The sequence below is a fragment of the Mustela putorius genome, unplaced genomic scaffold (assembly GCF_011764305.1).
Source record: "Mustela putorius furo isolate JIRA1106 unplaced genomic scaffold, ASM1176430v1.1 tig00000281_pilon_pilon_pilon, whole genome shotgun sequence".
Lineage (NCBI taxonomy): Eukaryota > Metazoa > Chordata > Mammalia > Carnivora > Mustelidae > Mustela > Mustela putorius.
Genome location: NW_025421343.1, coordinates 1,666,151 through 1,679,884, shown reverse-complemented (window position 1 = coordinate 1,679,884; position 13,734 = coordinate 1,666,151). Strand labels below are relative to the sequence as shown.

Genomic DNA, 13,734 nt, shown 5'->3' with positions numbered 1-13,734 from the left:
TACTACAAAGGCTAAAAAAGCTAAATATTTGCTTTCCTAACCTCCTTGGAATAAATATAGCCAGTGATAGATTCAAAACAGTGAAACAGACACAAAACCACTGGCAAAATTCTTCTTGCCTCTTGGCTCCTTTGTCCTTCTTTGATAGCAGCCATGATGCCTGAAGCAACTAATTGTAACTATAAGGTGACAAACTATGAAGAACAAAAAAGTCAACTTTAATCCAGTGTATCTATCATCTGGCATCAATAATTAATTGTCAAAACATGGATAATTCTGTTTCATTTACACTTAGGCTTTTGAAAACTCTCCTCAATCTGTTACCATCTAAGAAGATAAATTTCTATTCTTACGGTATCGTGTTTAAAAGCAAGACCTCTGGAATTAAGCTATGCTGGCTCTGAGTGTAGGTGCTGACATTTTATGGCCATGTATCTAAAAGCCAGTTACTTAATGTGAGTAAGGCTTAGCTTTCTTAAATGTACAATGCTAGAAATATGCTGGTTGTCAACACACAGATGTTATAAAGTTTCTGGCAATCTCCGGTTTAATGGATTCAAAAGAGCTTGAGGACTATTAGTCAAGAGGTCGCAATAATGTTCTGGGTCCTCACTAGTTTGACTGCTAGAATACATGTTTTTGTCTCTGGTGCCCAGGGCAGAAAGATAAAGCATGTGTACTATTCTGCGGGTTGTGGTTGGACTGCCTGTACATTGCATAACAAGTTTAAAGTGTGCTTCAGAAGCATGATAACCCTCACACAGGCAGTACAGCACAATGGCAAGAACAAAATGACAGTATGTGTGTCCCAATGCGGTTAAGTATAAACGTCACCTATAGTTTCTGTGACAAAAATATTCAATATGTATTTAATGATAAGGAAACAAACAGAAAAGTACAAAATGTACTTTGGGACATTCTACAAGACAACTCTCCTTTCCTGAACATTTCAAAGTAAGTTAACATTGTGAAAGCATACTTCTCAGATCAATGAATGAAGGAATGAACGAAAGGTAAAGGAAGGTAAGAGAAGAAACAAGCAGAGTGGGCTATTCTAGCTTAAGAGACTGCAGTACACGAATCTTGATTGCCTCGTGGTTTGGGAGTGTGGTTTGGGGGTAGGCAGGGATTCGGTGTGGTTGTAACAGATAACTACTGCAGAAAATTTTCCTTATTCTTAGGAGAGAGATGTTGAATTGAGGAGTGAAGTTACCATGTTTGCAATTTATTTTCAAATAAAGCTTCAAAAACGCTTAATAGAAACATAAAACAGATGTGGCAAATGATAATAATTGGTGAATAAAGATGAATATATGAATGTTTACTATCCCTTCAACTTCTGCAGCTTAGAAACTTTTCAGAATAATCTGCTGAACAGAAAATGGGCTAGACAGACTAGCTATACCAACTATTTGCTGTGGTTCAGCAAGGAAGTTGATTCTCTATGCCTCAGTTTCCTCACTGGTAAAATCACAAATAATCATTATACATACATCTCACAGGGTTGTTTTGAAACTTAAATTATGTAAAGGACTTAGAATTATGCCCAGCATACAAGAAAAATGTAGCTAATACTGAGGGGTCTGGGTGACTGAGTTGGTTGAGCAGATGCCTTCGGCTCAGGTCATGATCTTGGCATTGTGGGATCGACCCCTGCATTGGGCTCTCAGCAGGAGAGACTAATTCTCCACCTCCCTCTGCCTGCTGCTCTGCCTTCTTGTGCGCGCGCGCTCTGTCTCTCTCTCTCTGTCAAATAAATAAGCAAAATCTTAAAAAAAAGAATATGGCTATTATTTATTTTTAATACTAAAATTCGGATGCACTGTGTCTTTTCTCAGGTTAACCAATTACTCCTGTATCATAATCCAGAAAGATCCAACAAAGACAAAGAGAGGGAAAAGATAATCAGCCTCAAGAAAAAGACTAAGAACCTAAATATACATATACCTAAAAATACATATACATATTTATACCTAAATATAAATATACATATATACATAATGTATATACCTATACATTAAGGTATAGAAACAAAAGGAACACAATGCAGCTTAAAAAAAAAACAACAAAAAACAACAAAAAAAGAATTGGGGCGCCTGGGTGGCTCAGTGGGTTAAAGCCTCTGCCTTCGGCTCAGGTCATGATTCCAGGGTCCTGGGATCGAGCCCCGCATCGGGCTCTCTGCTCAGCAGGGAGCCTGCTTCCTCCTCTCTCTCTCTCTCTCTCTCTCTCTGCCTGCTTCTCTGCCTACTTGTGATTTCTGTCAAATAAATAAAATCTTTAAAAAAAAAACAAAGAATGGAATAGCATATATTTTGCCATGGAAGGATCCCAAGCACCTAATCAAATCTATTTTTTTTTGTTGTTATTATTTTTTTGCAATGTAGAGAAAGCCAAAAAGGAATCATTCAAGAGCACAAAGCCTGAAAAAGGTAAATATGTGGGCTAGAGTAATAAAAGTGACAGGCACAGAAAGCACTTCAAAATCAGGGCCTAAGTGCACTAAAAGAAAAAAAAAAAGGCCATCTATACAGAAGGCTTTAATAGGCATATGTGCCATTTGCTCTAGTAAATTAATGGCAGTGTATGTAGCTAGAATCTTATTAACATTAATGACAACCTACAGCAAATGACTCACTACCACTTAAATCCCTCACCTTCGTAAACATTAGACATCCTACTGGATATCTATGAGAGAATTTGTGGCTTAGAAGAGATTTTCTATTTATAGTGGCAGCTAGGCCTATCGAATTCAGATGATAAATTATCTCCATATAATAACCTGTGTTTGTCTGCACAGCATCTACTTAGGGAAGAAACCATCTCTATTCATAGTCTACATGATTCAGGTTGGGCTTATCACACTCAACAGCAGGAGAAGGTACACAACCCCAACACAGATAGAGAACCCAATTCTCCCTACTATTATAACTCATTTCGAGATGGACAACTAACTCAAAGTGGACCAAAAAAGTCAAACCTTGGACTTACACAGGAGCTTTGAGAAAAGAGGGTTTTTTGAGGGTATTTTTGTTGTGTTTGTTTTGAACTCCTAGAATTACTAACTACACAGTTCATTTAAGTCCAGAATTATGGGAGTCATTTTGCTTTGTGGAGGAAGTATACCTGGGATCTCAAGAAGCCAAAGCAGAAGAGAACAGAACAGCCAAGAAACAATTTCTGACCACTCTGATTTTTGTTTGAAAATCCAATTCAGCTGTTCCTGAAACTAGAATCATAAATTTCCTTACTTTAAAAATGACTTTGGGGGTGGCGCCTGGGTGGCTCAGTGGGTTAAGGCCTCGGCCTTCAGCTCAGGTCATGATCCCAGGGTCCTGGGATCGAGCCCCACATCGGGCTCTCTGCTCAGCAGGGAGCCTGCTTCCTCCTCTCTCTCTGCCTGCCTCTCTGCCTACTTGTGATCTCTGTCAAATAAATAAAATCTTTAAAAAAAAAAAAATGACTTTGGGGACGCCTGGGTGGCTCAGTTGTTAAGTGGCTGCCTTCGGCTCAGGTCATGATCCCAGCGTCCTGGGATCGAGTTCCACATTGGGCTCCTTGAGCCTGCTTCTCTCTCTGTCTCTGCCTGCCACTCTGTCTGCCTGTGCTCACTCTCGTGTTCTCTCTCTCTCTCTGACAAATAAATAAATAAAATCTTAAAAAAAATAAAAATAAAAATAAAAATAAAAATGACTTTGGGGTCCCTGAGTGATGTAGTCGCTTAAGTCTGCAGTCAGACTCCTTGTTTCAGCTCAGGTCATGATCTAAGGGCCATGAGACAGAGCCCTGCATCGAGCTCCACGTTCAGTGTAAAGCCTGGTCAAGATTCTTTCCCTTCCTTCTCCCTCTCTCCATGCTCCTCCCCCTACTCAAGGTCCTGCTGCCCTTTCTGGCTCTCTCTAAAAAAAATAAATTAGTTAGGGGCGCCTGGGTGGCTCAGTGGATTAAGCCACTGCCTTCGGCTCGGGTCATGATCTCAGGGTTCCTGGGATCGAGTCCCGCATCGGGCTCTCTGCTCAGCAGGGAGCTTGCTTCTCTCTCTCTCTCTCTCTGGCTGCCTCTCTGTCTACTTGTGATTTCTCTCTGTCAAAATAAATAAATCTTTAAAAAAAAAATAAATAAATTAGTTAAATCTTTAAAAAATAAATATAAGGGGCATCTGGGTGGCTCTGGGGGTTAAAGGCTCTGCCTTCGGCTCAGGTAGTTATCTCAGGGTCCTGGGATCGAGTCCCACATCAGGCTCCCTGCTCAGTGGGGAGCCTGCTTCTCCCCCACCTGCCTGCCTCTCTGCCTACTTATGATCTCTGTCAAATAAATAAAATCTTACAATAATAATAATAATAATAATGAATATAAAATAAAATAAAAACTACTTTGAATTAAGTTTATCACATGACTGGAAGAGTCCTGAACAATCTCAAAATATTTTGATAATGTTTTCATAAAGAACAAAACCAAAACCCAAAACAGCTGTGACAAAATCATTTGCCCCAAAACATGTTCCTATCATCAGTTTAGGGACCGGTAACTTCACACAACTATATCATTGTGTAGAGTACAGGGAATACAACTGAATTTTGTTACTCCATGAGATATATAAGAGATTCCTGCTGAAGTTACACTTTTCACCTTCATAGGTGTCTGTCTTAGAAAAGCAAAAGGTTGGGGCGCCTGGGTGCCTCAGTGGATTGAGCCTCTGCCTTTGGCTTGGGTCATGATCCCAGGGTCCTGGGATGGAGCCCTGCAATGGACTCTCTGCTCAGCAGGGAGCCTACTTACCACTCCCCCACCCCCCTGCCTACTTGTGATCTCTGTCTGTCAAATAAATAAATAAAATCTTTAAAAAAAAAAAAGGGCAAAAGGTTGAAGAACTGAAGAAACAATGCTGAGGAACCAACACATTTAGCTTGTTTATCTCCCACTTAAGGTTTATTCTTTTTTTTCCCTAAGATTTATCTATTTTGAGAGAGAGAGCACATACACATGAGCAAGCAAGCAGGGGAAGGAGCAGAGGTGAACGGAAAAGGAGGCTCTTAACTGACTGAACCACCCAGGTGCCACTAAGGTTTATTCTTTTTTTTTTTTTAAGGTTTTTTCTTAAAATAGGTTCTAAACCAGAGGAGAGCTTTGCACATGAAATTAAATATTGGTGTTTGGTTTGGGGTGGTTTTTAGTTTTTTGTCCTTTGGGAAAGCGGAGCAGATAGGAAAAGGGAATGCTATCTACTCTAAAATAGTTAAACCACTACAAAGCAGGCAAGCCAGCAAGGAATGAACCCATGATACTAAGTCTACCTACTGGGAATAATTAGAGAGAGAAGAAAACATCATATTTAATTCTCTCCTTTTGGAAAAAGATTAAACATGCTTCATAAAATATTTCAAATATGCAATAGCTTTCTAAGAATATTTTTCTCTAAAGTACCACACTAAAGTTATTAAACAGTCATACCTGAAAATTACTATTTCATAAATTTGCTACCTATAAAAAAGAAAAATTTGTTCTTACTGTTGACGTAACTGGCGGCAACTCTCAATATGAGTAGATGTATTTTGATGCTGAATCCAATCCTATTGTGAAAGGAGAAAAGCACTGAAATTAGAATATTCCTCACACTATGAAATTAGGCTTTTAAAAAATGACACAGGATTCTTTTTTCAAAAATTAACAAATGTAGTTATAAATAACATTTGACTACTCAATAATATTTCACAAAAATAAAGTACCTCCAAACAAAGGTACTTAATACCAGACCTTACTGATGCCATTTTGAAACATTTTAGTATAGAAAACATTTAAAAAATCATACCCATGGATACTCATTTTGAAATCAAATATATTTAACCTTGGAAAAAATAAAAGCATTTTTCAGAAATAATTCATCTTACATATAAAAATACTCCAGAAAACACCAAAAACTCCATAAATAAAATAGTATCTGAAATGGCATCTCAAAAATATAGTATCAATAACTTGTATCTCTAAATTCAAGCTAACAACATCAACAACAAAAAATCCTACCTCTTAGGTCAGTACCATTCCAAACAAGGTACCCACTATATTGATAAAGGATAAGATTAGTAAAAATATGAAAAACTGCTGATTAAATCTAATTTATTTTCAGGATTTAAGGGAAAGTAACACCATTTCAAAGACACAATATCCCTTACATAGAGCTTTACAATGAACAAAATGCTTTTTTAATACATTACTTCATTTATAAATCTGCCCTAAAATTACATTGTGTACCCACAAAACAGCTCCTGGAAGATACATCTGATTAAAATTTTTAGAAAAGACAATGTACAGTTTTCAAAGATACAGTCCCCCAAGTGAAACAGTTAAAAGCAATGTGTATTATTACTCAATGTTTTATTGTTTCTCCGGCATTTGGATAGGTAAAAAAAACTTACTCAACGGTTCTGTATTTTAAAATGTTCCTTGAAGAAAATGTTATTCATATCCATTTCAAAAACATTTTAATATGTCACTGCTACAAACTAGAAGTTTCCACAGTTAAAACCACAGTTGACACTAATTTTGGAATCTGTCTTGTCAAGAACTATCTGAAGACAAGTGTGTGCTATTTATAATACTCAGCAACAGGTTAGGAAAAACCCTAAACTACTTCATTAAGCCATGAAACTGATTGTGGATTGCAAAAAAGAAATGTCTGCAGATCCCGCTCAATGGTACAAATAGAAGCTAGAAGAGATTGGCAGTGAAGAGTCTCTAGTACTGCTGAACCCATGTCTTTGACATTAACTGGACATTGTTTACATCAAACAGACACACTGGCAAATAGTGGTTGGGCATAATTTATTTACACCATAAAGCATTTTATTTGAATAAGTAATAAGTTGCCATCATTTAAAAATCCAGTGATTTCTACCCCCAAATCCAAACTTGCAGCTTTTCTTGAAAAAACAATACTGGATGTATTCTGTATAGCAAGTATCAGCTGATGCTGATACCTGCCCTATTTGAGGCATACTCTCCAGTTCTATACAAACATATATATATATATATATATATATATATATATATATGTATGCATATGAATACACACACACACACTCACACCAAGTACTATTTAACAGGCCCACTTCACTCATGATAGCACTTGCTTTAAGCTCAATAAATATACCTATGCCACCCAATTTCTAGACTGTCTAGAGTATCCAGATTAGATAAAAAGGATCCAAAAGCAGTACTGCCTCTCTAGAGAAAAAGTGATAATTACCTACTAAGCAGGAAATGCTTGTAAGACTGCAGGCTTGAGTAGGCACAGAATCAAACTGTGAAAATACCTACCCATATGAGTTTACTCTATCCTCCAATTATCTCAAAAATCTTTTATGTCAATTAATATTTTCTCAAACTGAATTATTTAAGTCAGAAAGACAGCTTCTAAACTGAGGACAGCCCAAAAGACATAACATCTGAACTAAGCACAGCTCCTTCTCTTGACATCTGAACCCCAATTTAGAAAAGAAATACATTTTACAGTCTACTGTTGCCCTTTTCAGGCTATAGTTTTAAAGATTCAGCGGTGGGGGACTATCTGTCAAATGACAATTAGCCAAAAAAAAAAAAAAAAAGGCAGTCGATACTTTACATTAATTGGCTACATTATTTACAATGTCATATAAATGCATATTTACAAGGTAGCAAGATATAGCACACAGAAAAAGAGAAGTTGTTTGTACCACCTATGTTCATGTTCACAAATCCCTATCATGGGGTCATCTAGTAGTAAAGAATTCATTAGTTAGATCCATCATGCTGTTATTAAAAGAAAAGGTGTTTTAAATGGCAATCTCTGTGAATTCTAATGAATCAATTACTAATGATTTATTTTTCGAAGTTTTATTTTTATCATACTAACCCAGACTTTCACCATCTTAAACTTGAAGGAACTAGGGAAGCCTCATATTCAGTGCCCTACCATTATCTTTTCTCATTCTTATTCATCTTGCATACATTTGTCAGATTTATCTCCCTAAAATACACTTTGAACATGTCACTTCATGTACCAAAAACCTTAATTAGCTTCCTAATGCCTTTCACCTCAAGTCTAAATTCCTTAAGCTCACCTCAAGTCTAAACTCCTTAAGCTAAGCTTTTGAAGGCCTTTGGTACCTACTGTTACTGCTGACATGGAAAATGTCATTCCTCCTTCCCTAGGTATATCTGAAGCCTACTCATTATTTAAGACCTATATTTAACCAACTCCATGAAGTCTTCCTTCCCAAATCCTTCCAGGCCAGATTCAACATAGTTAGTCTCTGTCACTAAATCTTACCCAACTAGTCTTTTGAAGTCAGAAAGTACATTTATACTTTTGGGGGGAGGGGCACTTTCTTTTTATCTGTATGAGATGATGAGGGCAACTACACTTACTACAAAAAACATGGAACATATCATGTCATGGAACATCACATGTCATCCTTGTACACGGGGCATGCTAATCTTCTCTCTATTGATTCAATTTTAGGTAAGTGCTGCCAAAGCAAGCATTATTTATACTTCTTTTTAATTATATGCTGCTAAAAACACAATATGTTGATAAATTAATAAAGCTGGCCTGAACCAATATAAGCCTAAAGTCAAAGTAGATATATTAAATCTCTCTCCCCTACAGCACATCCAAAAAGTTAAATGCAATCACTGAACCATGTGATGCCCTCTAATTTTTAAAATTCCTTTGGTGTGTAATTTTTCTCTTCAGTGAGACTGTTTAAACTGCTTAAGACTAACATCTTCATTTTATATAGCTCTCATTTCTGCCCAGCATCTAATACAGCCATGTATGAAACTGGTAATCAGTAAATACCTACTGAATAAACGTATACCTTTTCCATTCGACAAAATAAAAAATTTTAAGTTCTTTATTTTAATATACCTTTCTTGGATTCACCATGACTAGTTAAAAGTTCAAATGGAACACAGACAGCCTATTACTCAATTAGGAACTTAGACCAGCACTACTTAAAGGCTAAGTACTATGAATTATTCTGAGATTTTTCAAGATTTGGCTATCTCCCTTGATAGGGACACCAACTATTATTTTACTAGAACTCCACAAATTTGGCTAAAATGAGGAAGAATGTCACTTTCCTTTGCTAGAGTTAACAAAAGCATCAGCTGAAATCTGTGAGTGGATAATACAAAGACAATAAAAAAGGGCAGCACTGGAAGTAGAAAAAAAGAGAATTAAACACCTATAGGTTTTTAAACCTATACAAAGTATATAGCCAATGATATGGCGTTGAATCGAAGCTTATTCCATAGGAAGTACATTCCTTCCTGACCATTTATAATATAAATCCACAAATCCCATTAGTGAACAGAAGAAACAGTGGTTTCCAAATACATGTAAGTAAGTAAATCATACTGGAGAATTCCTACACAAATCCGCCAACGATTACAGTTGACCCTTGAACACCGGTTTGAAGTGCACGGGTCCACTTACACACAGATTTTTACAGTATACATAAATGTATTTTCTCACCATCTTCTTACTATTTTCTTTTCGCTAGCTTACTTTTATCATAAGAATACAGTATACAATACTATTAACATACAAAACGTATTAACCAACTATCTATGCTGTCAGTAAGGCTTCTAGTCAACAGGCTATTAGTAGTTTTTAAGGAGTCAACTTGGACTTTCAACGGTGCAGGAGTTGGCACCCCCAAGCCCCAAGCTGTTCAAGAGTCAACTGTACTATCAAAAAAGTATATTCTACATTACTCTTCAGCACTTCTATAAAATACTTTCTTCTAATTATACTGACGATAGAGGTACCTAAGGCCTTTTTTATTATTTTAAGATTTTTCTCTCTAAAGTTTACCATTTTACACTATTCTGAGTTGACAGCTAACCCCAAAATAATTGTTCTTGACTCAATTTTGCTATGGATTAAGTTTAGGAAGCTTCTTCTCATGAAACACTAAAAATCCTAGTCTAGCTAGAATCAGAAAATATTAAAATTAACATTAACTGTCTTTTAGCCCAACACAGGTAGATACATGCAAGGCTGCAATACACTGTCTCTTGAAAGTGTGCAGTACAAATATTTTATTCCAACTTTTTATATTTTTATAGTAACAGATTCTATTTAAAGTTGACTCATGAGATGTTGTTTTATAAGTCCATGGTTTATGTTATATAAATTTTATGTTGCATGAATTTTCTGAGAGAACTAATCCAAAAGTTCAAAGTACATGGACAAACTAGGTCATGTGCCCAGTCACAAGAATACAGAAAGCCTAACACTCAATCCAGTATTTAGGCCAGGACCATTTAGATTACAACTAAGCAGGGAAGTTGCAATCACAAATAATTTCTGCCATGTCCTCAATGCCTAGTTAAGACCAGCACAATATAAAAATTTAGAGGAAATTTGGGCGCTGAGTATCATTATACAGTGATCTTTAAAAACACTCACCTTCAAATGACTACATTCTACGTTACACAGAGAACACAAATGTGGAAATATTCTTGGAGACGCTGCATAATAATCATTCATCATAGAGGGAGTTGGAAGTCTCTTCATCTTCTGGGCATCAGCATGTGAAAACTTTGGTAACCATGATGCTTTCACAATCCCAAAGGGCGACTGAATCGGAATGTCAGCCTCTGACCGGTAATTCTTTTTGCTTCCTCCTGATCCATGTACACTAGATGAATTAATCACTGGTTCATGTGGGATCCGCTCTTGCTGGCTTACAGCTGAAATTAATTCTGATGAAAAAGGTTGCTGGTTCATAGGTGGAGGAATAAGAGACTGATTCATTGTCTGGTTAACTGTTTGGCTAATGGATTGACTGACGGATTTTACTGGTTCAAGGACTGACTGTCCTGAAATGTGTAAGCCTGACATCTTAGTTCCACTCTCAACTGGGAAAAAGGACTGATTATTAGAGGACTCACCGGGGAAGTCCATCTGTCGAAACACATCTTCAACAGGAAACATAGAATTACATATCACATTTGGAGTGGGAACAGAAGCAGAAATGCTCTGCTGTGACCGAAATTCATTCTTGACCTCATCTGTTGGAATTTCAGGATCATAAATACGTACTTCAAGTGGATCTTCTGTGTAGCCATATTTGCTTGCATGCCCATAATCAATCACATTACTTGACACTGCCTCATTACCAAGCGTTTCTTTATTTCTGCTGTGAGAAGGCAAATTGGGTAATCGACGCCCCATCTTTCGCATTCTTATATCCCTCAAAATTAATGGCATATTTTCAGGGGTTAGCTGTTCATCAGGATAGCGACTGAGTTCTTCTAAATCTTCATTAGATAATCCAAAACTTGCTAAGATACTTGAGGCACTCTCTTTTGTATAGCGGCTCTGCACTTGAGGACTCTGCTCTGTAACCTGTGTTAGACTCTGTTTCACTCCCACTGATGCAGATATATGAGGCTCATCATCCCACCGGCTACCATGAGGCTTCCCCTTCTTTTGTTGAACTTCATGAAAATCCAATTTTTCTTTGGTCAATCTTGGATCAGTTCGGTGTTGAGTTACCTGAACATTCATTCTCTGTGGTCCCATGTTCTGATAAGATTCATGGCCAGCAAATCTGTGCGGAATTCCACGGGCTCTCCCTGCTGGGTAAAATCTTGGAAGACCCATGGATCCAGGTCTCATAAATGGTCCTGGAGGCCTCATCCCAGAAGGGTTAGGTGCTCGCGGCCTCTGAAGTGGAAAGTTTCCTCGAGGATTAAACCTGGGTCTCGACATGGCTATTTTCAAGAAAGCCTGATTTAATAATGTATAAGGTGGTGTTGAACTATGTGAGGCAACGGCATTCAGCTGCTGAAGAGCCAACTGAGTCTTAATCTGAGCAAAGTGTAAAGGAGATGGGCCCAACAGAAGTGGGTTTGCAATGCCCAGGTTCAAGGAATTCACAAGTGGTGCGAAATTTTCCAAGAATAACACAAAGCTGAAAGTTAAAACACAAATATTAGATCATTTTAACTCAAACTACGTCATGAAGTGGGTTCTACAGCCAGTGTAAAGCATTTTGAAATAAAGCCATGAAACCATCCTCCATTCATATACTTTTAGGGTGTTTACGAGAATTGTTAACTTTCCCAAAATGTTCTCTTCTTTTCTTTCCCGAATCCAGAGCACACACCCCAAACCTCAAGCCAGAGTTCATGTACAAAGTGTTGCACTGGGTGCTGTCCTAGGTGCTGAGCGGTAATTACAAATCCTTTTACATAATCTTGAAAAACACTGGGGATTTATTTCATGCTTTGTTACTGGAAAAAAAGAGGAAGTCATTAAAATATTTAGAATGTATTATTCTTAATATGTACGTTAGGTACGAACCATTAAAACAAAAACTGTAAGCCTAAAATTTTACAAGACCCATTTCTCCAAGACACAGTGTTCCTTGAAATCGTATCTCACAAATTCCATATAGTAATTAGACTATGCTTAAGTTTCCATTATTTTTTTTAAGATTTTATTTATTTATTTGACAGACAGAGATCACAAGTAGGCAGAGAGGCAGAGAGAGAGAGAGAAGAGGAAGCAGGCTCCCTGCTGAGCAGAGAGCCCGACGTGGGACTCGATCCCGGGACCCCGAGATCATGACCTGAGCCGAAGGCAGCAGCTTAACCCACTGAGCCACCCAGACGCCCTTAAGTTTCCATTATTAAACAATGTTTCTTTTAAGAAGAAAACTTGACTAGAGTCTGACAAAAGAATGCACAGGAGCATAGACTGATTATAACAGACGACATAATAAGCAGCACAACCACCAGTCACCTTTCTCTTGGATTCCCTCCAGTGTATAGGCAAATATGTATAGATAATAACAAAGACTAAGTTTATACTATTCATGTGCCAGTGACTGTTCTAAGCACTTTGTATGGATTGATTAATTTAATTCTCACAACAACCCCTTCAAATATTAAGTTTTACAGACAAGGACACTAAGGCACAGAAATGAAGTAACTTGCACAGATAATAAATGACTGGGCCAAGATTTGCACTCAAGGTAATTTAACCCCATAACACATGCTCTTAACCACTAATAGATGTGAGCAAGAATATTCTGCAGTTCCAGACACTGTATTAAACTGGTTGCTGTCCAGCCATGAGAGCACAACACAACTCATTCTAACCTGAGTCTCAGGAAAACAGTGATTTAGCTATCATTCAGGACCAAGGTCAGCGACCACCGACCTGGACTTCCTCTCCCAGTTTAAAAAAAAAAAAGACTATGCCTGTTTACCTACTTTTATACCTGACAGAAATGCAAGGTGGGAAACACGAGGTCTTGAGACATCTACACTTACTGTGAAAATCCACACTACAGATCATATTTGATGATCATCGCTTTCTGGTTCAAGCTACAACTTCACCCATAACTCCACTACATCCTTTTTAAATTTATAATGGTAGTGAAATGTTAATTTGGCTGAGAAATGGGCTTTATCTGGTTAACACACTCCCTTCTAATCATCTGTTCCAATCAAAACAAACAAAATAACTATGCCCTGGACCATCATGACTTACTTGATTTTACTCAATGGTAAGCCCCCATTAAACCTTTCTGACCACAAAGGTCCAAACTTTCTTATTTGTTGCTTGTTCTATTTGGGATTCATACATTTTGTGTTCATATGTGTGATCTTTTTTTTAAACTATCCACTGTCAATTAAAAGCATATGTTTATTGCTGTCTTACCTTCCAAGCATAAA

General features: G+C 37.4%; 1 protein-coding gene and 1 non-coding gene across 7 annotated transcripts in view; both read right to left on the bottom strand.

Moving 5' to 3' along the window:
* ZNF638 (zinc finger protein 638) overlaps positions 1-13,734 on the bottom strand; it is an 82,408-nt gene that overhangs the window by 56,066 nt on the left and 12,608 nt on the right. For all 6 annotated transcript variants that reach the window (XM_045079003.1, XM_045079002.1, XM_013051149.2 and 3 more), the window contains exons 2-3: positions 10,454-11,963; positions 5,509-5,570 (exon numbers count right to left, since the gene is read on the bottom strand). In XM_045079003.1, coding sequence (XP_044934938.1) covers positions 5,509-5,570; positions 10,454-11,761 — 1,370 coding nt within the window. In that variant the 5' untranslated portion in view covers positions 11,762-11,963. The remainder of the gene's footprint in view (positions 1-5,508; positions 5,571-10,453; positions 11,964-13,734) is intronic.
* Positions 8,408-8,519, bottom strand: LOC123391824. Its single transcript, XR_006606539.1, has one exon. It is a non-coding gene; the product is annotated as a U6 spliceosomal RNA (small nuclear RNA).